Below are 27,785 nucleotides of genomic sequence, written 5' to 3'. Positions count from 1 at the left end.
CAAATTACTCTTATTTGCACTTCTCTTCAGAAATCAAACTTTATCCGTTCTACATTTATAATTAAAAAAAAATATTAGACCACATGTTTCCTTCTGTTGACTGATGTCAATTAGATGCAAATTTTTGCCGGGTTCTAAACTTAGAATTGAAACTCGAGTTGGAAATTTAAAATTTCCCAATCTTGTGATTTTTAGTAGTTCCAAGGTATATATCAATATGGCTTATAAATTATTCACGTAAGCATATAAAGTGATTATAAACAAGACATTTGAATGGATGTCAACTTTCCAACAATGAGATGGATGATCAGTGCTGTAAGTGAAAAATGATCAAATTTACTTAACCTGGAGACATCAAAGAAATTTGAAACAATGGTTTTGGACCTCAAGATGACAAGCATAAGGCGAAGAAAAAATTACAATACCAATAAATCTACAACCACGTAAAAACTTCTAGATGAATCTGTTGTATTGGCTGGTGAGGGAGTCCCTTAGACCGGAATAAAGGCGAACGCGGGAATATTGTCGAAGGTTGCTAACCTTGTACCACGAATTGAAAACCGCTTCGTGCTTGTCTGTGCCGAAGACCGCTAGTTGTATAGCAAGGCTACAGTCTACAGACCCCCCTCGGTTTTTACCATCGCCAGATTTTATGGCACAGTCTTGATTGTTGAGGCAGACGAAGCTGGATTGACCATCGCATGAAGCACAGCCATCTCTTTTCCAGAACAAATTTTCCAGTCTCCCTTTTTTGAATTCAAGAACTATAATGATGCAGGTAACAAGAATATATAATTTTTTGTGTTGGGATGCAACCAAAGTCCTACATTAGAAGATCTAGAAAAAGATCATGGGTTAATAAAGATGGAATGATATCTCCATTGGTATGAGGCTTTTTGGGTGGTTCCGAAAGCAAAACCATGAGGGTTAAAACCTAAAGTGGACAATATCATACTTGTGTGGAGATATCCGGATTCCATTGGTCCTAACACTTTGTAAAATTGACTTTGCATTGGTTAACTTCTTACAGAGTGATAATGACAGTCTCACTTAAGCACAAGCTAAGACATTTGTCGGCATTCAGCTTCACCATTTCCCCTGAACCTTATGGATATTATCGTTTAAATCTCCGAAACAGAATCAGTAAAAGAAAGTTCCAAGTTAAAAAAAAGATAATCAAACGCCATAATCCTCCACAAAAACAAGATTCACACCTTTTTCACAGTTTACGATGTATTACAATTACAATTTTTATTTCTAGTTAATTTACAATTATTTATTTCACACACAGCTTACTCAGAAAAAAAAAAAAAAAAACTAATTAAATATTTTTGGAGGCTCCGCCGCGTGGACGATGCTATAAGCTCCGTTGAGTGGCTCCGAAAGCAGGCGCTTCTATTGAAAAGCGGTGATGGAGACGAATGGTTGACAAATTGAGGGGTTGACTTTGATAGGGCTTTCATCGTGGGCGATTCGTCGGGTGGGAACCTGGTTACCTGGCCCACCATGTGGCGGTGCAGCTCCGCCGCGGGTCTCCGGAGTTAGTGCCGGTTAGGGTGCAGGGTTACGTTCTGATGGCTCCGTTTTTTGGTGGCACGTGAGAACCAAGTCCGAGGAAGAAGTCCCGCCGGCCGCCTGAGCCATTCTTGAATTTGGAGCTTCTCGACAGGTAATTTAACCTTTTTTATCTTTACGTGTAAATACTATACTTGTTCCATTTGCATGGGAATGAGCTGCCCCATAATTTTGATTCATATAATTTTTTTAAAAAATCAATTAGATTTCGAAATCGAATAAGTCCTCGTTAAAATTTGAATCCCCGAATAGGTCGTACGTATATAAGATGATAGGCAATTGAAAATCAAATTTCGACATTATTTATAACTCACCGGAATCTCAAATTTAAGACGAGATTTCAAATTCGATAATCGTTATAACAATTATCACCCTAACTAAAAAAAAATCAAATTTCTCGTGTAAGTAATGATAATATATAGTACTGCCATTGAATTATTTGAATACTTTTCAGCCTTGAGCTTTGAAATCAACCCTTAATTTTAATTTTGAAGAAATTGCTTAATTACATGCGAATAATAATTGTAGTGAAACCTAATACGAGCAATTTAAGTCAGATAACATTCAATATATATGATGAGAGACTATGAAACATTTTAGTGCCCCTTCCATTGCACTTACCATACATATATAACATAATTACACCTTTACTTTAAAAAAATATGTAAAAGGCAAAAACTTATGTGAGACGGTATCACAGGTCGTATTTTGTGGGACAGATCTCTTATTGATCATTTATGCTAATAAGATTACTTTTTATTTTGAATATCGGTAGGGTTGACCCATCTCATAGATAAAGATTCGTGAGACCGTCTCACAAGAAACCTATTCTACATAAAACTTATGATATGATTTTTCATTTTCCTAACCTGCAGGATCCATCTCACGATTAAAAATCTGTCTCCCTGTATTTTTGGGAACTAAATTAGGAATATCATTTCTCCTTCAAGTAAAATTGATTCAAGGCTCGAAGATATCAAAATTTAGAAATACTCAATATATCAGCGCCACAATAATTATCATAATTTATGATTTTTTTAATAAAATAATTATACATTAAACAACCAAAGTAACCCTACTCAAAAAGTCATTATAAATAATTAAAAAAACCATTCCCTAAAAATTCTTAATATTTATATACATTCTAAAGAACTTATATATTACTTAATATAAATACAAAAAATATAATATATTAACAACTATAACGAGAAAAACGACTGTGCAGCACACAATATTTACATGAAACTACCAGAATTACCATTAATTCGATAAATAAATAAGAAATACTTCTCCAATTAATTTTAGTTTCCAAAAGATTATAATTAATATGTACATGTAAATGTTTCTTTCATATATAAATTAACGTGATTCACAATATAGTGTTCACCAGCGAAATTGTGATTTGATTTAAATATAAATTTTTATATAGTATATAATTTTCTTGGTAAAAACTTGTGTGAGAAAGTCTCACTGGTCGTATTTTGTGAGACATATATCTTATTTGGGTCATCCATAAAAAATTATTACTTTTTATGCTAAAAGTATTACTTTTTATTGTGAATATCGGTAAGATTATTCGTCTGATAAAGATTCGTGAAACATGTAACAACAGAGCTACTCAATTTTCTTTGTAATAAATACTTTTTGTATAATTTTGAGTAAATGCTATGAGAAGCTTGCCACCCCATGCAATTTATTTAGGTGAAAAATTTCCTGTTCAACTTCATCTTCTTCTTTTGAGAATCCAAAACCAGTCAAACGAATCGATCCATTGATGTTTCCTGCCGAGTTGAATCAACAAGTCACTTCTCACATTCCACAATTTTCTCACTTCTTCGATTCCTCCATTCATTTTTCTGTTGATCTTTTTTGTTTTTGTTTTTTAATCCATGTTTCCTTACCAATATAATGATATATTATATATACGCGTTCATCTGCCTTCCCAGATTCTTATAATCGTTGATGACATTCTTTTGTTGTTCGTGATTCATTATCGCGCAGGCTTTAAAGTTCCATTCGTTAATGGTACTGCAAATTATTGGGTGGTTTCTTCTTCAATAATAATATCGTATTGTATTGCTTCAGACATATTTTGCTTTTCTGGCTTCATTTTCATTCATCAAAAGATTGTGATTTTTGGGGTTGTTTCTCTGTTACATAGAAAAGATCGTCTTTTTGGGTTGAATTGTTTGAGGGTTTTGAGATTAAGGTTGTGTTGATCTGATATTGAATGTCGAAACCTCTATGGCTACATTGTTGTGAACGAGATCAACAAGGGAATGTTTGGATGGTTATATTCGAGAGGGTTAGGTATTATTTGAGGTTATCCAGTATTTGATGGGGAATACATGTGTAGGTCCAAACTTGGGCGAAAAAGGCTTCTTACAATCCGTGACAGCTGCCGTGTGGAAAACTCGGCAGCCGGAGACCCTTCCGCCTCCAAATCAAGAACAAGAAGCCAGCAGTACTAAAAACAAGAATGGCAATAAAAACAGTGACAGCCCAGTGAGTCCAGATATCAAAATCTCCGATTCCTGTCAGTCTTGTGTACAGAGCGTCCCGCCAACGCCAATTAAAATTGCGGCTGAGGAAGCTTACTTCGTGGATCCCCAAAATCTGGTAAATCCAGAGGTGAAGGCCTGTGATCATAGTTATACAAATACTAATGACGCCAGTAACAAGCCGAAAGATGGGACAAAACAAAATAAGCCTACTCATATCAAGAGAGTGTCGAGTGTAGGACTGCAAGTTGAATTAGTTTTACAACGAAAAACAGAAAATCTAAAAGAGATATATAGTTTAGGGAAGAAGTTAGGACAAGGGCAATTTGGAACAACATATTTATGTGTGGATAAGGTAACCAACAAAGAGTTTGCCTGCAAATCTATTCCAAAGAGGAAGTTAACTACAGAGGAGGATGTGGAGGATGTTAGGAGAGAAATTCAGATAATGCACCACTTGGCTGGACATCCTAATGTAATATCTATTATAGGAGCTTATGAGGATGCCATGGCTGTTCATGTTGTAATGGAGCTTTGTGCGGGAGGAGAACTATTTGACAGGATCATACAAAGGGGCCATTATACAGAAAGAAAGGCCGCGGAGCTTGCAAGGATAATAGTTGGTGTTGTGGAAGCGTGTCATTCCTTGGGGGTTATGCATAGAGACTTGAAACCTGAGAATTTTCTTTTCGTGAACGAGCAAGAGGAGTCACCTCTTAAGACCATTGACTTTGGGCTTTCAATGTTTTTTAAACCTGGTACTCATGAATGAAACTTTTATCTAATTTTGGTTTGTTAACTTAAAAATATATGTCTCTGAGTTCCGAATAGTTCTGCTGTTGACCTCACAAAATGGCCATTATAGTGATTTTGTGAATTAAGTGAAGATGGAATTTTGTATAACCTTATTATTAACCTTTGTTAATAATTTTACATGATCTCGGATGATTCAGCAGAAATGCATGAATTTTCAAAATTAGCTAGAGAATCCCTCTCTCTGCCTACCTATTTTTTGTATTTTAGTCCTTTTTTCTCTGCCCTGATTAGGTTTGAAAAATATAATTTGTCAGGTGAAACATTTTCTGATGTGGTTGGAAGCCCGTACTATGTAGCCCCCGAGGTGTTAAGGAAGCATTATGGCCCAGAATGTGATGTCTGGAGTGCAGGAGTTATTATTTACATTTTGCTGTGTGGAGTTCCACCATTTTGGGATGGTAAGCAATTTTTCTCCGTATTTCTTGTTTTTTCATTTCATATATATTTATTATGCTTGAATCTAGCAGTTCTCTGATTCCTTGCTTGAAAATCTTGTGTTCTGGATTAGAATCGGAACAAGGAATATTCGAGCAGGTTCTGAAAGGGGAGCTCGACTTTATATCAGAACCTTGGCCTGATATATCTGAAAGTGCAAAAGATCTAGTCAGAAAAATGCTTGTGCGAGATCCCAAGATGCGGCTATCAGCCTATCAAGTTCTTTGTGAGTATACCACATGTGTATTTATGAAGAGCCTTATAATATAACACCTCCTAGTTACTACTGCTGTTCTCTAGTAAAAATACAGTATCATAGAAGACCTGAAGAATTAATTAAGAGTTGACCACATTATGCATAAGTAATTGTTGATGGTGTTGACAAGGCTTTTCATTCTGAAGGAAAATGCATGCAATAGACTAGAAACTTGCATGAGTTTCGACCGAGATTTGTTAGCATTAACCGCTTCTGTTTGACAATTGAAAGAATTTATTGTGTAAAAGCTTCCTCATAAGTCTGCATATTTTGAATAAGATTTGACAGAGCCTGTGAGCTGTTGTTTTTCCTGCTTAAGGATGAATGAATTCAAATTCTGAATGAATTTTATAGATACAATACATTTGTGCAGGCCATCCATGGGTACAAGTTGATGGCGAAGCTCCAGATAAGCCTCTTGATTCAGCTGTTCTCTCTCGTCTGAAGCAATTTTCTGCCATGAATAAACTCAAGAAGATAGCCATCAGGGTATTTTATTGCAGTTTTTTCATTGTTTTACAGCCCACGTGTAGCAAAAAAAAAATATAGATCGTTTTGAATTTACCAGACATCAGTTACATAAAAATCTGCAAGTATTTTTCGTCCTAAAAGAGAGCCACGATTATTTTTTCTACTTTTTACAAATTTACTCTCTCATCAATAGGTTATAGCTGAAAGTCTCTCAGAGGAGGAGATTGCTGGGCTAAAGGAACTATTTAAAATGATAGATGCAGATAACAGTGGACAGATCACTCTCGAAGAACTGAAAAACGGTTTGGAAAGAGTTGGTGCCGATCTGAAAGAGACTGAAATAGTTGGCCTGATGCAAGCTGTAAGTACAGATTATTTATCTGCGAGAAATTTGGTTCTTTAGTCATTACAAATAATCCAAAACAATGAATATTTGGAGAATGACTAATCCTCAGACGATTTCCTAAATAAGGGATATGACATCAAGAAAATCTCTACCAGTCAACATCGTAACACCTTTTATTTCCTTGATAATTCAGGCTGATATTGACAATAGTGGAACCATAGATTATGGAGAATTTGTAGCAGCAATGCTGAATCTAAACAAAGTTCAGAGAGAAGATCACTTGTTTGCAGCTTTTTCGTATTTTGACAAAGACGGCGGTGGTTATATCACACGGGATGAGCTCCAACTGGCTTGTGAGCAATTTGGTCTAGGAGATGTTCACCTGGAAGAAATAATATGCGAAGTTGATCAGGATAATGTATATTATTTTCTTGAATATGAACTTTAACTTTTGGAAGAAAAGATTGTGTTAACCAGTTTTACACCTTTTCCAGGATGGTCGGATTGACTACAGTGAATTCGTGGCCATGATGCAAGACACTGGTTTTGGAAAGAAGGGACTCAAAACGGTCTAATGATGGGGCTAAAGGGTACTTGTAAGTCGAATAATCCTTGAAACATTCATGTTCGTTACTTGTGTAAATTTTGCTTTTTGATATGAGAAGGAAAATTTTGATGCATTTTGTTGTAAAGATCAGGTTGGATTTTAGATCAGGAACATGAGCTTCACGCTGTCCTTTTAGTTTTTTTTTCTTTGCAAAGGTTGCTTTCTGAAATTGTTGACCTGCAACTCCATTTAATTTTCCTAATTTATAAGGTCTGAGCCATGTAATAACTGGTTATGACGATCTTGACTCGTTTCTGGTTGTTAAGACAGTAGAGATTACAATCACGTCTAAACTTCTAGTAGGAAGTGGGAATTAAAAACTTATAAGAATGTATTTTTTGGAGGGTCAAACTCACATTATTAGAAAAAAATCAAACTTCTCTAACTTTTTTTCCGGAGATTAATGTGCCTGTTATGTGCTTGCTGTTTTAGTAACCCCCACCCCATTTATCGGATTCTACTTTCAGTTGCTCTTCACACCTTTGAAAGCTGATAGAAGAAGGCATTCTACGGTAAGATTGACTTATCAGTCAATCTTGTGCTTTTTTACTCTCATTTGAGATAATTGAATATTGTTATTGGCCATGAATCAGTTAATATAACTTCACATTTTGACCTTCTCCAAATCTAATAGTGATCAAGAATGAAAAAGAGAGTTTATATTGTGATTATAGACAAGATGGACAGGTCATACAAACAGGCTAAACAGCCACCATCGACACGCCTCACACATCACAAGTCCCCAGAACTTCCAAGCACACAGATATCCCTTAGTAATCAGAGGTTGTCATTCTCGTTCATGTGCACCCGACGCCTACCTGTTGAACCTCTCATGCAAATGTCCTTAACCAACCAAGTAATCGAAGAAGAGCGACATCAAGTACGATATTTTTCTTCTCAAATCCTACGAGAAGTCCAGAAAACACAAGTTCATTTATATAGAATAGAGAAGTACAGTTTTGACAAATTTAACACCTCCAGTACATACTTCCAATCCATTTTACCTATATCAGCTGCTACTCGATGTGCACACATTACTCCAGAAAAAGCTACGGCTATAACGCCTTGACCTGGAAAGCAACTATCGCCCACACAATACAGACCCTCTACGGCCTACAAGTTCCATAACAAGAAAAAGTAAATTTTACATACTATTGTTCCAATCGAGAAGGAGGTGGGATGAATGAAAAGATAATTTGCTTACAGTTGTGTTAAATGGCATTCCTAATAATCCCTTTGGAGTACCACGAGGCATTGGACCATATGTGCCACTATCTCGAGCCAGGTATCGCCTATGTGTCTTAGGTGTCCCTACCTGTCATATTTGGAAGCAACGCCTCATATGGAACCTGAAGTGTCCAGATTTATGACAAGATCTTGAATGAAAATCAAGTGCTCTATTCATTTGAGCTCTCGAAAATCGAACTTGCTAAGTACGTGAATTTGTGAGAGGATATTTTCATACCTCCATAAAAACAATCGATGACTTGATCCCTGGGAACAATTTTTTCTCGAGCCTGCTTATTATTTTTTCGGACACAAGTTCCTTCTTTGTCTCGTAGACTTTCCGAGATACGCCCTGAGACAAAATGGTTAACCTGTTATATTTCACGGGCAAAGCGAACACATTAAATTAAATATATGAAAAGGATGAAGCTTTTACTAGTGCAAGATTAAGTAAATAACACCTCCCAGTCTTCTATGGAAGAAGTTGTGAAAATATGAAGAATGTGGTTTCCTTCTGGAGCCAACGATGAATCAAGAACGGTTGGGATGCTCAAAAATACACTTCCATAAGGTTCTTCTAAATTTTTCCAATCATCCTACAAATTGAGTATCATGAATCGGGATAAAAATAACAAAGAAGTAACTCCCATTCAGAGCTCTGAAATCAACATTTTACCTCAAGGATAAAATGGTGACAGTCAGTATTTGGTGGCAAAACATCAGCTTTAACTCCCATATGTATAGACAAAAACGATGGAGCTTTAATATATGATCTTTGAAATCTTGCTTCTTCTTCCGGTAAATCTTCCAGTTTTAAGAGCTTGCCTATTAAAATAAATTCACAGTAACATGATTCCGTGTCAAAGAAAAAGGCAAGCACTTCAAGAAATGGTTGAACCGAGTTCATGGGAACAAACCAAATGTATCCCATCTAGTAGCATTCGATATTATGGTCTTTGCAAAGAATTGCCTCCCATCTGACAGATTCACCCCCACCTGCAAGAAGGGGAACAAGATGTTTTTTCATTCTTACAGATCTTAAAATGCCGAACACAGTAACAAGGGACTCAGGGAGCTGTTACACTCACTGCTTTTCCATTTTCGATCATAATATTTGTTACATTTGCCTTGTATAGTATCTCACTCCCCTGGTTAACCAAGCCTTTTGCTAATGACTTGGCGATTTCTCCAACTCCTCCCACGGGATAGTTGATTCCCCCGAAATGTCTGTCACACAAAACCTGACAACAATAAGAAATCAGAACGTGAGCCAAAAGGAACATGAACAAAAATGTGATAAACCAGATTACCATGGCTGCGTTGATTATTGGTGTCTGCATAGCATTAACAGTGCTGACTATGAAACACTGCAAAATACAAAATCCATATTGAATAATAACGAGCAAACTGCCATTTTTTGGCAGACCAACAACTCTAGAAAATAAAGTACTGGCAAATATAAAAAAGGAGTAAAGGATATACCTCTGCATCAATAAAGGACAGCAACTCGGGATCCTTGATGTACTTTCGAGCTATGTTACCCGCATTCTGGGGCAGATAGTAAGCTGAGATGAATATCAAAAGCATGATCCATATAAGATGTAATATGACCTCTGCAGCTTAAGGCACAAATTTAACGACATAAACAAAAGAAAAAGGAATGACTGACTTCAAGATGTCCAGCTTTTCCTTGATTTGTTCAATGTGATATGGTACAAGTGTAAAATATTCTATAACCACCCCATACGGTTTGAATATGATTGATGAAAACTTATTACTCATTCTTAATGATTGAACTGATGGTTAGAAGTAATGTTATCAAATCATTAATTAGTTGTTCCTCCTTAAAGACACAAAACAGAAAGATAAGGACAGCGAGTAGTTCATCTGACGCCATTTTAGAGGCACCTCTATTATTAGATACAAAATTCACAGGTTTATTTTACTTGTTTACAAACAAATAAAGGATCTTTAGCCGATGCCCATTCATGCACAAGACCTAGTAACTAGTGATAGAAAATGATACAGAAAATTTTGCAATTCAAACATCCGACAACAATATGCCTTATGATATCCAACGGACTTAAAATAATTAACAGTAGGGCAATAAGTATTTTTACCTAGAGTCAAGCACTCAAGTGGCTTCTTAAAAAATTGTCCAAACAGGTAGATTGGCTCCTCCAAGGATTTCAATTCCAGTGAATTTAACGCATTGAAAATCTACCCAATAGATGTTCAAGCTATCAACGCCAGTTGTAGCATAACCAAGAGTAGACAGTAATCACGTTAAGCAAAACAAACCTTCCAGCAGTCACCGTAAAATTTAAGAATTCCCTCTCTCTCGCGGGGAAATTTACTGACAAGTTCCGCAATAAATTCGTCATATTCTTTGTGTACTTGGATGGAAAGGCTGTTGGGTAAATGATAGTGAACAGTGGTAGGATCAGGTATCACTTGCATCTTACATCCAACAGCTTCCAGTGCTTGAGTAATCAAGTTAAGATTCCCCTGAAAGGATATAATATATATTTACTATGCTTAAGCAGGTGTTTTTTTGAATCCATGCTTAGGCAGATTTTAATTCCAAGAACAATTGCCATACATTAGTAAGGGCATCAAACTTCAAGTCAACCCAATCTGTTCTAGGAAAATATTTTAATTACAAGATAATTGCCATACCAGAGAACATAATCGAAGAAACAAGGACACATTCCACTCAACGATTGTAATTTGATATGAAGCTCCATAGAATATACAGTTATGGTATATTACCATCGAAACTAAATAGACAAGTTCTCACACTTCAATCTAGTCAGCCACCAAATAGGACAAGATTTATGATCTCACAGTTAAATATTTCATCCTGGAGCCAAATTTTACCAGCTTTACTGCAGTATTAAGACTTTTTTGTTTTTTTCCAAATATCATTGCACACAAATTTACATCTTCTTTTCATTATAAGTAGGTTTATATCTAATCTCTCAATCTCACATCCAGCAATAAGTTCTCACCAAATAGCATAAGAAAAACCATGCCAAAACTCTTTCCATCGCATCACATTCTTCATTAGAAGACAAGCATGTGAAAAGTAACCTGCATCTCCAAATTTGGATGTTCACATCTTCCATCTTCTGGAAGTTTTAGACACATAATTCATCCGAGTCTTAGCCAAATAAGTATGTTTAAGTAGGCCGCTGCCTTAAATGCTAACAAGAAATATTCTGTAATTCTTTTGCATGAAAGTGGACCAAAAGTGTTGCCAACGAAGTGGCATTCCGACTGCCAGTTACAACACTCAATATTTATATGATTTGAAAATCCGGTCGACCAATCTGTTATGCCTTCAATAGAAATTATAAGTTATAACTAATAATAGCCTTATCAAAGATAAATCTAAAAGGAGAACTACTTACAACATCAATCGCAATCCCGTTAACATTTGGCGGCGTGGTACATTAGAGTGGATGATTACTACTTGGATTCTTAGACTATATTGAATTGAACTTCCACACAAATGGAGCAACCTCAGGTTAGCATAGAACTAAATTATCCAAGAAAAAACAGCTCAAAACCTTTGAATGAGGAGACGTCATTCAGTGATAAATAACCTTATCACTGAAACCAAACATCACCGATGAACCAACATCAAAAGTGAATCCATCCCTCTGGTAAAACCCAGAGCTTCCCCCAGGAATCACGTACTTCTCCAGAACCAAGACTTTGGCACCTTTCACAGCCAGCTGAGTAGCTGCCACCAATCCACCAATTCCAGAACCTATAACAATAGCGTCATAAAAAGAACTATGTGCATCACCAACAAGACTACCCACATCTTCCACTGTTTTATCTGCTTCTACGCCTGCTTTTAACCTAAAAAGATAGAATCTTTTCACCTGTTTAGCCATCCCACCCCCAAATTTCAACTTAAGAAGCTGGTGATCGCAGCAATTCTGGGTCTTCAACGAGTTAAAACGAAATGCATTCTGGCATAGGTTTCTTGGTTTTTGGTCGCCAATGCCGAACAAAGGATTACTCTTGCTATTAGTGCTGAACCGGTCAGAATTCGGAAACCCAAAATCCAACATATCCCTAGTTGGCGCTCGACTTGTCAGAGCCCAGACCGATCCCATTTCTTGAAATTACGAGGTCACTGGATATTTGGAGCACGAGATCGATATTGGGTTCGTTCAGCCACTTACATTGCCTACTATTATTAGAGCAGGTTTTTGCGAGAGAATCACGGGAGATCAAGGGATGCATGGAGGATACATATTCCATGTTATTAATGTTAGAGATAATTATATATACTAAAAATTATTTAGTAGCTCTTTTGAATTGTTTGATTTGAAAAATAATAAATAATTATATCATTCATATAGACTCTGCCTAATAATTTTAATAAAATATTATATAATTTTAATTGCGAAGAGAAAATAAATGTCATCAAAAGTTATATTATTTTTAAAATATGATATAGAATCTGCCATTAATTTTAAATAATATTAATATTTTTTTCAGTCTTTTATCTCCCATTTGCATTACCCACCCGTTCACGATTGGCTAACCCAACCCTATCCGAAATGTGCACCACAAAGAAATGTATAAATTATGCATATATACATACACTCATATTATAATTTTAATTTAATATATTGTTCATTTTCATATTTATTATTAAGATGTCAATCATCTCTATTAAATATATAATTTAGATATTTTATATTATATCTAATAGTTGAACAATATCTAATTGACAACATCTATTAATAATGATTAAAATACAATTAAGTGGTCTTTTCACATTAAACGTGTCAGGCTTCTCGGTACCTGGCCTCTTTTCATATATTAGAATTATATTAGATTGGAAATTATAAATTAATTAATGTGAATTGTTATTTTAAAAACAAAAACCTGTGTAAAACGATATCACAGATCGTATTTTGTGAGATCGATCTTTTATTTGGGTCATTTATGAAAAATTATTACTCTTTGTGCTAAAAGTATTACTTTTTAATTGTAAATATCGGTAAAGTTGACCCGTCTCACAGATAAAGATTCGTGAGACCGTCTCAGAAGAGACATATTCGATTTTCAATCATCCAAATAAGTGATTAATTTATTGTTTTTGTCACATTTGTGATTCATCGTGAAAATAATTCTTTAGCTTTAAGAATTTAAAGAGAGGCCTGTTGTGGGGACCCGGACGCTAATCAAGTTCTTAATCATCATTGGGACTAATTAATCAATTAAAACAGGGTCTAAATTTTTTTTTAAAATGCGGAACGTAGTGACATACAACATATATACATATCAGTATATAAAATACAAATCCTGTATTTCAACATTTATTCAAACTAGGGTTTAAAACTAAAGTCAAGTGTTTAACCCTACATCTAGTCCAAGTCCGGTGCCACCACTCTAATCACGATCTAGCTCTTCATCTCTTCGACCCTGGACCTGTCCCACCTGTTGTCAAGTACACATACAGACAAGACAACAGCCGGATATACCGGTGAGAATATAATCCTCAGTATAAATCAATGAAACATGCAATCATATAAACAATATAAAGCATGTAATCAGGTAACATGAATATGTATCAAAATCTGAAACATAAACAATATCAAATCAAACTGTCGACATCAATCATAATTCAGACTAGACTCAATCCTAGTCTAGGGATCCCGGTTTCCAGATGTGGTATTCCTATATCGAATTCCGTAAAGGATGGAACCATAATCTCTATTACTCGATATAACCAGTACCCTGGTATTCCTATATCGAATTCCGTAATAGAAGAATTCCAATACCCTTTACTCGATATAACCAAATATGGTGTTCCTATATCGAATTCCGTAATAGATTCCATTACTCGATATAACCAAACATCCAGTGTCCTGACCTAACCGTCAAGGACTGTAGTTCTATCGCTAGCATCCTATCTTGTGACATCGTGCAATGTGTCGTGGCGATACCACCACTATCCGGCACTTCTGTCACAAGATAACTCGTCTAATACCTGTCATCTAAATTCAAGAGAACAAGTACATTAATCAATGTAATGCAAATATCCATGCAATAAAATAAAGTATGTGATTTAGGGAAACCCAAGTCTAAACCGACTCAAGTCCATCTCCCAGTACCACATTGACTTATATCTTTCTTTCGTCGGTGTCTGGCTCAGTCGAAGTCCTGAACTCACAATCTGTCTGGTACTGACAATACCAACAATCTCATATCAATATACCAGTCAATTCCATAATAATCTGTCAATCTGGATTTAATTCGAAATTGACGGCATAACTGAACAATCTCAATATTCCCGTCAATACAACAACACCAGATAACAGTTACAATCCATAACCTATATCCAAGATAATCCATAATTCAATCATAATTCAAATCTGTCCGGTATATATCAATATACCCTAAAAATTCATAATAATTCCATAATCAGTCCGTTTCTAAATCTGACTTCGATTCTATGATGTCTAATATGTCAAGAACATCATATATGAATTCCATTCAATTCTGACAATATCATAATTTCAAAGCATGTCAAAACGTAGCAAAACTTACGTCCAGTTGTAGCCTACGTCGCTAGGAACTCAATACCGAAGTCGGAATCAAAATCAGACGGACGGATTTCTCCGAAAAGGCGTAAGGATTTTCAACCCAATTCCTCTGACCCTTTCTCGATTTCTGCTGAATGATTTTCGAAGGAATGAATGGCTATCAAACATATATATATCCTGCATGCATTCGACGAAGTGGCAGCATTTCCGCGCAACACGCAGCACCGCGGGTGCGGTCTTTGCTGCACCGCGGGTGCGGTCTCGTAAGCACCGCGGGTGCGGTCACCCCACGGCAATCCTATCCATTTTTCATCATCTACACCGCGGGTGCTGTGTCGTAGGGACCGCGGGTGCGGTCTTGGTTCGCACAAAAAATCCCTACTTTCATTTTAAATACTCTTTTCGGTATCCCGATTGGTCCATTCATAATCACATGACATTATAAATCAATCAACGTCAATTACAGTGATTAATTTCCGGGCATTACATTCCTCCCCCTCTAAGATACGATTTCGTCCTCGAAATCACGAGCATTTCATTCGTATCAATAAGGAGTATATACAAACACTGTATAAGAAATTTACATTAATGAAACAATGCTGGGAATTCTTGTCTCATATCAGATTCAGTCTCCCAAGTGGCTTCTTCAACGCCATGACGAGTCCATTGAACTTTTACCAGGGGAATCATTTTCGTTCTGAGCTGTTTTTCTTTACGATCAATAATCCTGATCGGTTTCTCGACATAACTCAATGTCTCATCCAGCTCGGTCTCATCTGGTTGAATCACGTGTGAATCATCAGGGAGATATTTCCGCAGCATCGATACATGAAAAACATCATGTATTCCAGATAATGAAGGTGGCAATGCTAGTCGATAGGCACGATCTCCTATCTTTTCAAGAATCTCATATGGACCTACATATCTTGGAGACAATTTCCCTTTCTTGCCAAATCTGACAACACCTCTGAAAGGAGAAATCTTCAGGAATACTCGGTCTCCAGTCTCAAATACCAACGGTCGTCGTCGAAGGTTGGCATATTTGGCTTGTCTGTCCTGAGCTGCCTTCATTTTCTTTTGAATCAATTTAACTTTCTCGGTCATATCTCTGATCATATCCGGTCCAGTCTCAGGAACTTCAGAGATATCATCCCAATATAATGGGGAACTGCACTTCTTTCCGTACAACGCTTCAAATGGTGCCATCTCAATACTCGTTTGATAACTATTGTTGTACGAAAATTCACAAAGTGGCAATGCTTCTTGCCAATTAGTGCTAAAATCCAGCACTATAGCTCTCAACATATCTTCCAATGTTTGGATCGTACGCTCTGACTGTCCGTCAGTTTGTGGATGATATGCGGTACACAAATGCAATTTCGTACCAAGAGCTTGCTGCAAACTCTGCCAGAAGTGCGAAGTGAATCGAGGATCACGGTCTGAAACAATCGACTTCGGCACTCCATGCAATCTAATCACTTCTCGGACATAGATATCGGCCATCTGATCATATCTATACGTCATCTTGTATGGAATAAAACATGCAGATTTGGTCAATCGATCAATCACGACCCAAATCGCATCACAACCTCGGGAGGATCTCGGCAACTGTGTCACAAAATCCATGGAAATGTGATCCCATTTCCATTCAGGAATGGACAAACTCTGTAACAATCCTCCTGGTTTCTTTCTTTCAGCCTTCACCTGTTGGCAATTCAGACACTTGGCTACAAATTCAGTCACATCAGATTTCATTTGTTTCCACCAATACTGTGTCTTTAAATCATTATACATTTTTCTGCCACCAGGATGAATGCTAAAACGACTGTTGTGCGCTTCTGTCAATATCCGCTGTCTCAAATCTGAAACATTTGGCACAACAAGACGATTATTCACATACAAGACATTGTCACGAACCTGATATTCCGATTGATGTCCAGATCTAACCATCGCAATCGAATTCTGTACGTTCTGATCAATTTCCTGCGCCTCTTTGATTCTCAATATCAATTCTGGTTCAGCTCGAATTGCATATAATCTTAGAGGCTGACAATCCGTCTCAAAAGCTAATCCAGACAAACAGCAGTCTTCTATCAAATTCGAGACACCTATCGTCGATAAGGATAGTGCACATACCTTTCGACTCAACGCATCTGCTGCTGCATTGGACTTCCCTGGATAATATTTAATCTCACAATCAAAGTCTTTCAGTAAATCCAGCCATCTCCGCTGTCTCATATTCAGCTCTGATTGCGAAAACAGATATTTCAAGCTTTTGTGATCAGAATATATCTCAAATTTTTCACCGTACAGATAATGCCGCCATATCTTCAATGCAAAGACTATGGCTGCCAATTCAAGATCATGAATTGGGTAACGAGTTTCATGGGGTTTCAACTGTCTTGAGGCATAAGCAATCACATGCCCTCGCTGCATCAAAACACAACCCAATCCTCGGTGAGATGCATCACAATAAACAACAAATCCACCAGTGCCTGAAGGAATCGTCAACACAGGCGCACTGGTCAGTCTCTTTTTCAACTCAAGAAAACTGGATTCACAGTCTTCTGTCCACACGAATGGAGCATTCTTCTGAGTTAACTGCGTAATCGGTTTGGCAATACTCGAGAAATCTTTAATAAATCGTCGATAATATCCTGCCAAACCCATAAAACTGCGAATTTCTGGTACAGATATAGGTCTCGGCCAACTCATCACGGATTCAACCTTACTAGGATCAACTGATATACCGTCTCCCGATATAATGTGACCCAAAAACACAACCTGTTTCAGCCAAAACTCGCATTTCGACAATTTAGCATACAGTTTCTATGCCCTCAAAATTCTCAACACAGTCCTCAGATGATTAGCATGCTCAATCATATTCTTTGAATAAATCAATATATCATCAATGAATATGATAACAAAATCATCCAAGTATTTCTGAAATACGCGGTTCATCAATCCCATAAATACCGCAGGTGCATTCGTCAAACCAAAAGGCATGACAATAAACTCATAGTGTCCATACCTGGTTCTGAATGCTGTCTTTGAGATATCAGAATCCCTGACTCTCAATTGATGGTATCCAGATCTCAAGTCGATCTTGGAATATACCGATGAACCCTGCAACTGATCAAATAAATCATCAATACGAGGCAAGGGGTATTTATTCTTTACCGTTGCCTTGTTCAGTTGCCTGTAGTCGATACAAAGTCTCATCGACCCATCCTTCTTTCTCACGAACAGTACTGGAGCACCCCAAGGAGATACACTAGGTCTAATGTAACCCTTGGCCAATAAATCCTCCAACTGTTCTTTCAACTCTTTCAACTCGATCGGTGCCATCCTGTAAGGAGCTCTCGAAATCGGAACTGTTCCTGGCATTAACTCAATGCCGAAGTCTATCTCTCGAATCGGAGGCAATCCAGGAATCTCATCTGGAAAGACATCAGCAAACTCACACACCACTGGCAAGTCCGCCAATGATGGGCTCGTCTTCAGTAAATCAACTGAATATACCAGGAATCCATCCGCTCCCTTCTGCAATAATCGAGTCATATTTATGGCAGATATCAAAGGAATTCTAGCTCTAGAACCCTTACCATAAAATTTCCACTCCTCAGCCATCTCAGGTCTGAATCGAACTATCTTGTGGAAACAATCGACTGTAGCTCGGTACTTGGTCAACATGTCGATGCCGACAATACAATCAAAATCAGATAAACCAAGAACAATACAGTCTAAATCAATCGTATGCCCGTCGTACTGCAGTATACACGATTTCACAGATTTCACCGATATCAAACCTGTTCCTAACGGAGACGTGACAGATACTACAGTAGCTAAGGACTCAACAGGCAATGCATGCATTAAAGCAAATCGCTCAGACATAAAAGTATGTGATGCACCAGTATCAATCAGTACATATGCAGGATAACCAGAAATAAAACAGTTACCTGCAACTACATCATCAAGTGCATCCTGTGCTTGCTCCTCAGTCAAAGCAAACAATCGGGCCTGCTGTCTAGGAGGCTGGCTCGCGGTCTGGCCCTCTCCTGGCCTCTGCTGTGACAGAGGAGACGGTACTGGCTGAAAGGAATGAACGGCAGATGGTCGTCTACCTGCCTGAGCCACTGATCCAGATGACTCAGCTGCCTGGGATCCCTGGGCACCTCGCTGTGGACACACTAGGGCAAAGTGTCCCTGCTGTCTACAGATACGACAGCTGCCAACTACTCCTCGGCACTGATCTGTGGAATGCCTCTCTCCACAAGTACTACAGTACGGTCCTGTATAGCTCTGGCTCTGACCGGTCTGTCTAGAGCCACTCGAACTGGACGAAGTAGTCCCTGATTTCTTAAATTGCTTCCCTCTAGCCTTCAAGAAATCCTTCTTCCCGGTACTACTGCTGCTGCCTCCTTCAAATCGAGGAGGTGGTTGTTGCTGTCCCGGTGCTGGAAGCACAAATGAAGCCTCTCTCTGCCTCATCAAGCCTGCCTCGGCTCCCTTGGCTCTGTTCAGGGCATCGGTGAAGTTGTTGGGCCTCCCAGTATTTACCAGCGTAAAAATCTCAGGATTTAGGCCATTTATGAACTGATCTGCTACGGCCTCATCATGTTCAGCTACGTGGGGAGCAAATCGGAGCAATGTCGAAAACTTAGCCACATAATCCTCAATGTTCAACTGGCCTTGTTTCAGGTTTGCAAACTCGGCTCCCTTGTCCTTCCTATAAGAAACTGGAAAGAACCGTAGATAAAATTCAGATTTGAACACATTCCAGGTAATGGCCGTACCTCGCTGTTCCAATGCCCTTTTAGTCGTGATCTACCAGTGTTTAGCAACGTCATGCAACTGGTGTATTATCAGTTTCACCCTCTTTTCCTCAGTATACTCCAAAGATTCAAACAGTGATTCAATGTCGTCCAACCAACTTTCACATTCCACGGAGTTCTCCGTTCCTTTCAAAGTCGGTGGATGAAATGACTGAAACCTTTTCAGCAATTTCTCCATTGCTGTAGGTGTCACATCCATGGGAGGATTTGAGGTACTCCCCTGTTCTGGCATTCTCCTCGGAGGCATATCTGATAACCAAAAGGGTTAGCAATTCCAACAATAATCTTGTTTCAAGCCTCCTCGGATCATCTTACTGCTGATCCAGAATCGGTTCTGATTCAATCTCAATAATACATGTTTTCAAATCAAATCAGATAAACAGATAAACATGCATTATAAAGCAGTAAATCATGCTAGCAATCAAAAGCAGGAAAGAAAACACATTCTACCCCGCTCACTAGCTCCTATCTCAATCTCAAGGATCTATCGCTCTGATACCACCTGTTGTGGGGACCCGGACGCTAATCAAGTTCTTAATCATCATTGGGACTAATTAATCAATTAAAACAGGGTCTAAATTTTTTTTTAAAATGCGGAACGTAGTGACATACAACATATATACATATCAGTATATAAAATACAAATCCTGTATTTCAACATTTATTCAAACTAGGGTTTAAAACTAAAGTCAAGTGTTTAACCCTACATCTAGTCCAAGTCCGGTGCCACCACTCTAATCACGATCTAGCTCTTCATCTCTTCGACCCTGGACCTGTCCCACCTGTTGTCAAGTACACATACAGACAAGACAACAGCCGGATATACCGGTGAGAATATAATCCTCAGTATAAATCAATGAAACATGCAATCATATAAACAATATAAAGCATGTAATCAGGTAACATGAATATGTATCAAAATCTGAAACATAAACAATATCAAATCAAACTGTCGACATCAATCATAATTCAGACTAGACTCAATCCTAGTCTAAGGATCCCGGTTTCCAGATGTGGTATTCCTATATCGAATTCCGTAAAGGATGGAACCATAATCTCTATTACTCGATATAACCAGTGCCCTGGTATTCCTATATCGAATTCCGTAATAGAAGAATTCCAATACCCTTTACTCGATATAACCAAATATGGTGTTCCTATATCGAATTCCGTAATAGATTCCATTACTCGATATAACCAAACATCCAGTGTCCTGACCTAACCGTCAAGGACTGTAGTTCTATCGCTAGCATCCTATCTTGTGACATCGTGCAATGTGCCGTGGCGATACCACCACTATCCGGCACTTCTGTCACAAGATAACTCGTCTAATACCTGTCATCTAAATTCAAGAGAAAAAGTACATTAATCAATGTAATGCAAATATCCATGCAATAAAATAAAGTATGTGATTTAGGGAAACCCAAGTCTAAACCGACTCAAGTCCATCTCCCAGTACCACATTGACTTATACCTTTCTTTCGTCGGTGTCTGGCTCAGTCGAAGTCCTGAACTCACAATCTGTCTGGTACTGACAATACCAACAATCTCATATCAATATACCAGTCAATTCCATAATAATCTGTCAATCTGGATTTAATTCGAAATTGACGGCATAACTGAACAATCTCAATATTCCCGTCAATACAACAACACCAGATAACAGTTACAATCCATAACCTATATCCAAGATAATCCATAATTCAATCATAATTCAAATCTGTCCGGTATATATCAATATACCCTAAAAATTCATAATAATTCCATAATCAGTCCGTTTCTAAATCTGACTTCGATTCTATGATGTCTAATATGTCAAGAACATCATATATGAATTCCATTCAATTCTGACAATATCATAATTTCAAAGCATGTCAAAACGTAGCAAAACTTACGTCCAGTTGTAGCCTACGTCGCTAGGAACTCAATACCGAAGTCGGAATCAAAATCAGACGGACGGATTTCTCCGAAAAGGCGTAAGGATTTTCAACCCAATTCCTCTGACCCTTTCTCGATTTCTGCTGAATGATTTTCGAAGGAATGAATGGCTATCAAACATATATATATCCTGCATGCATTCGACGAAGTGGCAGCATTTCCGCGCAACACGCAGCACCGCGGGTGCGGTCTCGTAAGCACCGCGGGTGCGGTCACCCCACGGCAATCCTATCCATTTTTCATCATCTACACCGCGGGTGCTGTGTCGTAGGGACCGCGGGTGCGGTCTTGGTTCGCACCAAAAATCCCTACTTTCATTTTAAATACTCTTTTCGGTATCCCGATTGGTCCATTCATAATCACATGACATTATAAATCAATCAACGTCAATTACAGTGATTAATTTCCGGGCATTACACCTTTGTAATTGAATTTTTTTTTATGATTTTGCTTATAATATGTTTTATTTTTTTAAAAAATAAAGATTTGGGGTCCTAATTGCATGAATTTGTGGAAAAAAGAAAAAGGGTGGCATAGTTTTTAATTAACTGCCAATAAAGTGAGAGGCCAATTGCCGGTAGAGTAGATGCTACCTGTGGGGGCAGTGCCCTCACAGGATCTCAGCCATTGATTTTACATGGTGATTAAATCTGGGCATTTGATCACTTCATGAGCTGTATGTGCATTTAAATCTGGGCTTTTGATCACCTCATGAGAACAGTGCCTCACAAGGTAGGGTGAAATAAACCCCAATTGCCCGAATTAGCAGCAGTTCCATGCCACCATATCTCACACTTCAGTTGTTCCGCTTTCCTTCCTCTGCGAATATTCCAATTTCGTCGCCTTTCTTCCTCGCTCGCTTCTCTTCCACCACCGTCACCGCAGCCGCGGCTGTTACTCAGGTACATCGGAACACCTACGAATGCTGACGTGTATTTTTATTTGTGGAGCAACGGCTGGGTGTGGTCTGGGTCTGTGTATCCGCGTGTGGGATCGAATCGTTAAATCTCTATAGCGAGATATTCTGCCTCTTTGATTTGAAAAATGGAATCTTGTGTTATGGGTTTTGCTCTATGAATCGATGATAAGACGAGCTTGTTTTGAATGTGATTGTCTTGAGATTTGTACGTCTGATATTCTTTTCCTCTTCGTGGATGGATTATGTAGTTTTGATTTGCTAAAAATTCAAATCTTGCGTTTGCCAATATCTTCTTTACAAGAAAGATGTGGTTTTTTCTGTTCATTTATGAGGATATACAAATACAATTCGCTCTCTCTCGGTGAATAAATTTGTTTGATCAATTTTTATGGATTTTGAACGAAATAATTTGAACCTTGCTTTTGAATCTTAGTGCTATTCCATTTATTCTACTGGATGTCGTATGACGGGGAGAAAATTTGATTTGGTGGTAGAGATTTACGTTTTTCTTGATCTGAAATCGAGCTTCCTAGTCTCAACATGTTGCCCCAAATAGTTTCACGTTTTTGCATGCAAAATAGATGTTAGTGCTATAGTGATAAACGTGGAATTTTTTTTATCATTTTGAATTTTTCATCAGTTATCTGGATGTGTTCTGAATGTGAATTATAATGCAGTTTTTCTGATCGCTATATTGGCATTTTGTACTGTTGAATCTTCTATGATATCACTGATTCTCTGTGACTAAATGTTTTGTGATCTTCATTTTCTGTGTGGTTCATTAGTTTTATTATCGAATCATGTGGTGATTTGTTTGTGCGAGGGTGTTATCTTTGGGGTCTGTCTATTTTTGCAAATTGTTTGCATGGGAGATAGATTGTAAAAGTTAAGTCCTAAATTTGGCATAGACTTCTCAAGTAAGTTCCTACATCTCAGTTCAGTGACGTAAAATGTATAGAACGTGTTACGTCTTTTAGTTGTATTATTGTCAAGAAGAAAATGTTGTTTAAAAATGAGTGGTGATGAAATTAGTTTTTTTTATTACTTTTTCCCCTCATTGTCGCCTATTTATTTACAGATTGAACCTAACCTTAGGATAAGCATGGACAGGCTTTCTGGTGCTGCACGTCTCATGATTGTCTCGGATCTTGACCATACGATGGTAAGTTTTTGCTTTTATTATCCAGCTTATGTGGATTGAACAAATGAGACTGTATAATTCAGGTTGACCATCATGATCCCGAGAACCTCTCGCTTCTTAGATTCAATGGCTTGTGGGAATCCAATTATCGTGAAAATTCCTTGTTGGTGTTTTCAACTGGAAGGTCACCCACACTATACAAGGAGCTAAGGAAAGAGAAGCCGCTGCTAACCCCTGATATCACAATATTGTCAGTTGGAACAGAAATAACATATGGAAACTCTATGGTACCAGATGAAGGCTGGGTTGAATTCTTAAATCATAATTGGGACAGAAACATTGTATCTGAAGAGACCAAAAAAATTTCTGAACTTAAACTTCAGGTATTGTCATAGATACAGCATACAGATTGATTTATATGAATTGAAAATACCACATGGTCAGTAAGGTTTGTATGGGAATATATGGTCTATCTAAACATTTTGTGGCATTGCAGTCGGAAACAGAGCAACGGTTACACAAAGTAAGCTTTTATGTTCAGAAAGACAAGGCTCAGGAGATTATGAAGGCTCTTTCAATTCGCTTGGAAGAACGTGGGGTATGATAACTATTTCCCATTTATGTGTTACCATGTCAAGTTCAACTATGTTATATTTATGCAAAATCTTGTTATTTTATTTCACTGGAGATGAAATAGAAGCAATTTTATTCAGCATTCTTCTTTTTGGCTTAGTCCCTCACCTCTCGGCTCTTTGATTTCCAGTTGGATGTCAAAATTATTTATAGTGGGGGAATGGACCTCGACATATTGCCACGAGGTGCTGGCAAAGGGCAGGCACTTGCTTATTTGCTTAAGAAGTTCAAGTCTGAGGGGAAAATGCCAGACAATACACTTGTTTGTGGCGACTCTGGAAATGATGCTGAACTCTTTAGCATTCCAGACGTTTATGGTGTCATGGTCAGTGTTTCACAAAATATTTGCTACTGTTTGCTTCCCCTCGATGGAATCTCAAGATTATGGCAATTAGTTTCTGAAAGCTTTTTTTTTTTTAAAAAAAAAAAAAACCTCCTACAGGTCAGTAATGCCCAGGAAGAATTATTACAGTGGCATGCTGCCAATGCAAAGGATAATTCTAAAATAATACATGCAACGGAGAGATGTGCGGCTGGTATTATACAAGCTATTGGTCATTTTAACCTTGGTCCAAGTACATCTCCCAGAGATGATACAGATCTGTCCAGCTCTAAGATGGATAACTTTGATCCTGCTTATGAAGTTGTGAAATTTTACATGTTTTATGAGAGATGGAGACGTGCTGAAGTTCAAAGTTCGGAGTTGTATTTGGCAAATCTGAAAGCTGTTTGTGTATGTTCGTTTCTCGATGTAACTCTATCTTTATGCACACATTGCTTGCATGCTTTGGGGTTACTGTTAATCTGTTCTCCGCGTGTGTGTGTGAGTGAGAATCAAATGTTGCCAGATTCTATGCCGCATGAAGTCTGGGAGCGTGATATTTATGTTTATTTTTGTAGGTTCTTGTGTTATTCACTCTGGTGATGAGCTTTTTATTCATTACCATTTAAATGTTGACAACTGGTATTAATTTGAGACTGAAATGACTTTTGTTCTTATTCTTGGCCAGAATAAATGACCCCAGGATAGATAAGAATATCGAAGACGTTTGTTATCTTTGTTAAATCAGCCTGATGTTGGTTTGTTTCTGTAGAAGAAAAAGAAATGTGAAAGAGGATAAGCCACATCATATTTTCTTTTATTATATGACCCAAGACATGCCAAGTTGCCCATAGATGATTAGTTTGTGAGTTTCAGTTTGAAAATCTATGTTGTCAAGTGTATGGGCCAAATATATTTTATCAACCGGAAGGTTGCACTCTCTGTATCCAGATCTGTGTTTTTTTTGTTATCCTCAGTTTATTTGAATTTGAACTTAAACTCTGAAGCAGCCGTGGCTCGAACAAAGTTGAAAAAACTGATGTGTTTATAATCAGCTTCACTCTTAAATATGATGGTGTCATTCTTTCATTGTTTTTTTTCCTTGTATCGACAGTTTGTATTGCTGTCCTACTAGGACAAAACCAGTGTTGGAGCTTATTTCTTTGAATTTCCTGGTAAGGTATAGCAATCGAGCTTCACTATCTGCTTTCTTTTGCAGTCACCATCCGGGATTTTCATTCATCCATCTGGCATTGAGCAATCTCTTCATGACTGTGTAAACTTGCTTAAAACGTGTTACGGTGATAAACAAGGGAAAATTTTCCGGGTTTGGGTGGATCAGGTTTTACCCGTACAGATTGGTTCAGACTCGTGGCTTGTCAAATTCAAGAAATGGGAGCAATTTGGTAAATCTCGATTTCCCCGCTGGCTGGCGTTTTACTCAAGCATCCATTGAAATTGAAGCCTTTTTCTTGATTTTTATGTCACGCTAAAGTTTAGGAGTAGAAACAGATGCCATCTCTAATTCTGGTGCCTTTCTTGATTTTACCGAGTGCTGGTTGTATTATACAGGCGAAGAGCGAAAATGTTGTCTCACCACTGTTTTGTTGAGCTCTAAGGTAGAAAATTCTGAACTACATTTTATGCTGAATTGGATCCATTTCTTTCCTTTTACTTATGATTGTTTTACCCACAGGATATGAGTGTTGCACAAGGGCTTACTTGGATGCATGTCCACCAGACATGGTTTGATGGGGAAGGGCAAAAAGATCATTCAAACTGGCTATTCTAGGCTGCATTTTAGGATTGGTGCTGTTACTTTCTCCAGGTATTAATAAATTCACCTGTGCCATTCAACCTCATAAACATGATGGCTCTTATTTTACCTCTTGACATCAATAAATTAATAAACGATTTCAGCGTGTACTAAAATAACCAGCAACTACAAAAAAAATAGTGGGCAAAAACTCTAAATCACTACCTGTGCTACAATTAATTTTTAGCCGCTTTTGTAATGGTTATGATACCATGTTCCTACACATGCATGAATGTGTCACCTGATTTTGGTACGTGTATATGGTTTAATTGGGTTGGAATATTATAGTAGAAAGATCGATAGATTTAAACAAAGATATGTGTTGATTTTGAACATCAATAATTCCATAGATTTTGCTAATGTGTCGATTTGATGGAGAATTTTGGTGGTAAACTTTAGAAATATGTTCAAGCTGCTGAATTCCAGCCGCCATGTTCTCCTCCAGGTGGTGGTCTTGCATGCATGCAGGGATTGACATTGAATAATTCTCGATGAATACTTTTGGAGATGCAAACTGTATATACATGGCTGCAGATAATTTTACAAGCCACGAAAAATAAAAATAAAATAAAAAGGTTGACGTAAGAACAAAGACAAGCTGTGACTGTCCATATCTAACTACGTCAATAAGCTAATATTTGTCAAATTCTCACTATATAAAATGCGATTTATGCATACTTTTGAACTCGTCAAGCAATTCATATTAGGAATTAAGGAACTGAACATCTAGATCTTTTTATTATGTTCGTGTAAAGATTTAGCAGCAAAGACCACCCATGGTCGCTCCACCAATCACCTTCGAATAACGTAACCAAGAAACAGCTATTGTTTCCTCGGGAATTAGTCGGACGAAGCTCGTATGTTTGGGTTACCAAAAAGAAAACAGCTATTGTTGGAATATGAAAATAGAGCATTGCTTACAGCCACGCCATACAGATAACAGTTAAATACACCCCTTAAAACTTATATATTATAAATGATTGAAAGGTATGGAACACATATGATATATATCCCAAACATTAACATTACATACAAAATGTAGCTTTATGATACAAGGCCATGAAAAACTCCGTTTGAAGAATTTGAATCTTTTACTCTTCAACGACTACAGCAGGAATCCCCCTCGGAATTTTTTGGAGCAAGATTCTAGCCAAGATCATAGGTGCGAGTCTTTTCACCCCCTTCCTGTATTGGCTCCTCCAGCGATTCTTCAATGCAATGAGGCCGATTTTGTGTTTCTTCCAAGTTTTCTGTTTCGGCAATTTTCATTTTTCTTGGAGTTGAGGATTCACAAGATTGAGCCTTAGCTATGGAGTTCTTGATGAATTTCTTCAAAATAGCATTGCCCTTTTCACTATTTCTTAGGGGGACC

General features: G+C 37.7%; 3 protein-coding genes across 5 annotated transcripts; 2 read left to right on the top strand and 1 right to left on the bottom strand.

Moving 5' to 3' along the window:
- The first annotated feature begins 3,737 nt into the window (after positions 1-3,737).
- LOC140804249 (calcium-dependent protein kinase 20-like) lies at positions 3,738-7,340 on the top strand. The gene is made up of 7 exons (XM_073160140.1): positions 3,738-4,834; positions 5,147-5,290; positions 5,401-5,553; positions 5,957-6,072; positions 6,248-6,415; positions 6,594-6,818; positions 6,895-7,340. Exons 1-7 carry the CDS (start codon positions 3,913-3,915, stop codon positions 6,973-6,975), a joined length of 1,809 nt encoding a protein of 602 aa, XP_073016241.1. The 5' UTR covers positions 3,738-3,912; the 3' UTR covers positions 6,976-7,340.
- A 311-nt stretch (positions 7,341-7,651) lies between these two features.
- Positions 7,652-12,475, bottom strand: LOC140804248 (prolycopene isomerase, chloroplastic-like). 3 transcript variants are annotated; one of them, XR_012112142.1, is made up of 13 exons: positions 11,843-12,475; positions 10,536-10,742; positions 10,355-10,454; positions 9,717-9,799; positions 9,545-9,601; positions 9,323-9,475; positions 9,152-9,230; positions 8,911-9,059; positions 8,696-8,830; positions 8,473-8,586; positions 8,212-8,356; positions 8,012-8,120; positions 7,652-7,911 (listed from the first exon to the last, which is right to left on the bottom strand). XR_012112142.1 is itself a non-coding variant. In XM_073160138.1 (13 exons), the coding sequence occupies exons 1-13, from the start codon at positions 12,362-12,364 to the stop codon at positions 7,838-7,840; spliced, it is 1,893 nt and encodes a 630-aa protein (XP_073016239.1). In that variant the 5' UTR covers positions 12,365-12,475; the 3' UTR covers positions 7,652-7,837. The 3 variants fall into 3 exon arrangements, 2 of the variants coding, with proteins under 2 accessions (XP_073016239.1, XP_073016240.1); XM_073160138.1 differs by having other exon boundaries at positions 8,212-8,322; XM_073160139.1 differs by lacking the exon at positions 11,843-12,475 and adding an exon at positions 11,246-11,615 and having other exon boundaries at positions 8,212-8,322.
- Positions 12,476-22,337: 9,862 nt separating this feature from the next.
- LOC140804815 (sucrose-phosphatase 2-like) lies at positions 22,338-27,100 on the top strand. The gene is made up of 9 exons (XM_073160955.1): positions 22,338-22,484; positions 23,580-23,663; positions 23,726-24,025; positions 24,139-24,240; positions 24,406-24,600; positions 24,718-25,008; positions 25,817-26,003; positions 26,170-26,216; positions 26,294-27,100. The coding sequence occupies exons 1-9, from the start codon at positions 22,359-22,361 to the stop codon at positions 26,387-26,389; spliced, it is 1,428 nt and encodes a 475-aa protein (XP_073017056.1). The 5' UTR covers positions 22,338-22,358; the 3' UTR covers positions 26,390-27,100.
- Positions 27,101-27,785: the final 685 nt, after the last annotated feature.

This window comes from Primulina eburnea, chromosome 11 (genome assembly GCF_022965805.1).
Source record: "Primulina eburnea isolate SZY01 chromosome 11, ASM2296580v1, whole genome shotgun sequence".
NCBI lineage: Eukaryota > Viridiplantae > Streptophyta > Magnoliopsida > Lamiales > Gesneriaceae > Primulina > Primulina eburnea.
This window is presented reverse-complemented; position numbering and strand designations above follow the sequence as displayed.

Coding starts and splice junctions, on each gene's coding strand:
- LOC140804815 (XM_073160955.1), top strand. CDS start 22,359: ATGCCACCATATCTCACACTTCAGTTGTTCCGCTTTCCTTCCTCTGCG. Junction 24,026..24,138: donor TTTCTGAACTTAAACTTCAG/GTATTGTCATAG, acceptor GTGGCATTGCAG/TCGGAAACAGAGCAACGGTT. Junction 25,009..25,816: donor CAAATCTGAAAGCTGTTTGT/GTATGTTCGTTT, acceptor TTTCTTTTGCAG/TCACCATCCGGGATTTTCAT.
- LOC140804248 (XM_073160138.1), bottom strand. CDS start 12,364: ATGGGATCGGTCTGGGCTCTGACAAGTCGAGCGCCAACTAGGGATATG. Junction 8,121..8,211: donor GAATGCCATTTAACACAACT/GTAAGCAAATTA, acceptor TGGAACTTGTAG/GCCGTAGAGGGTCTGTATTG. Junction 7,912..8,011: donor TCGAGTAGCAGCTGATATAG/GTAAAATGGATT, acceptor GACTTCTCGTAG/GATTTGAGAAGAAAAATATC.
- LOC140804249 (XM_073160140.1), top strand. CDS start 3,913: ATGGGGAATACATGTGTAGGTCCAAACTTGGGCGAAAAAGGCTTCTTA. Junction 6,073..6,247: donor TCAAGAAGATAGCCATCAGG/GTATTTTATTGC, acceptor TCTCATCAATAG/GTTATAGCTGAAAGTCTCTC. Junction 6,819..6,894: donor GCGAAGTTGATCAGGATAAT/GTATATTATTTT, acceptor CACCTTTTCCAG/GATGGTCGGATTGACTACAG.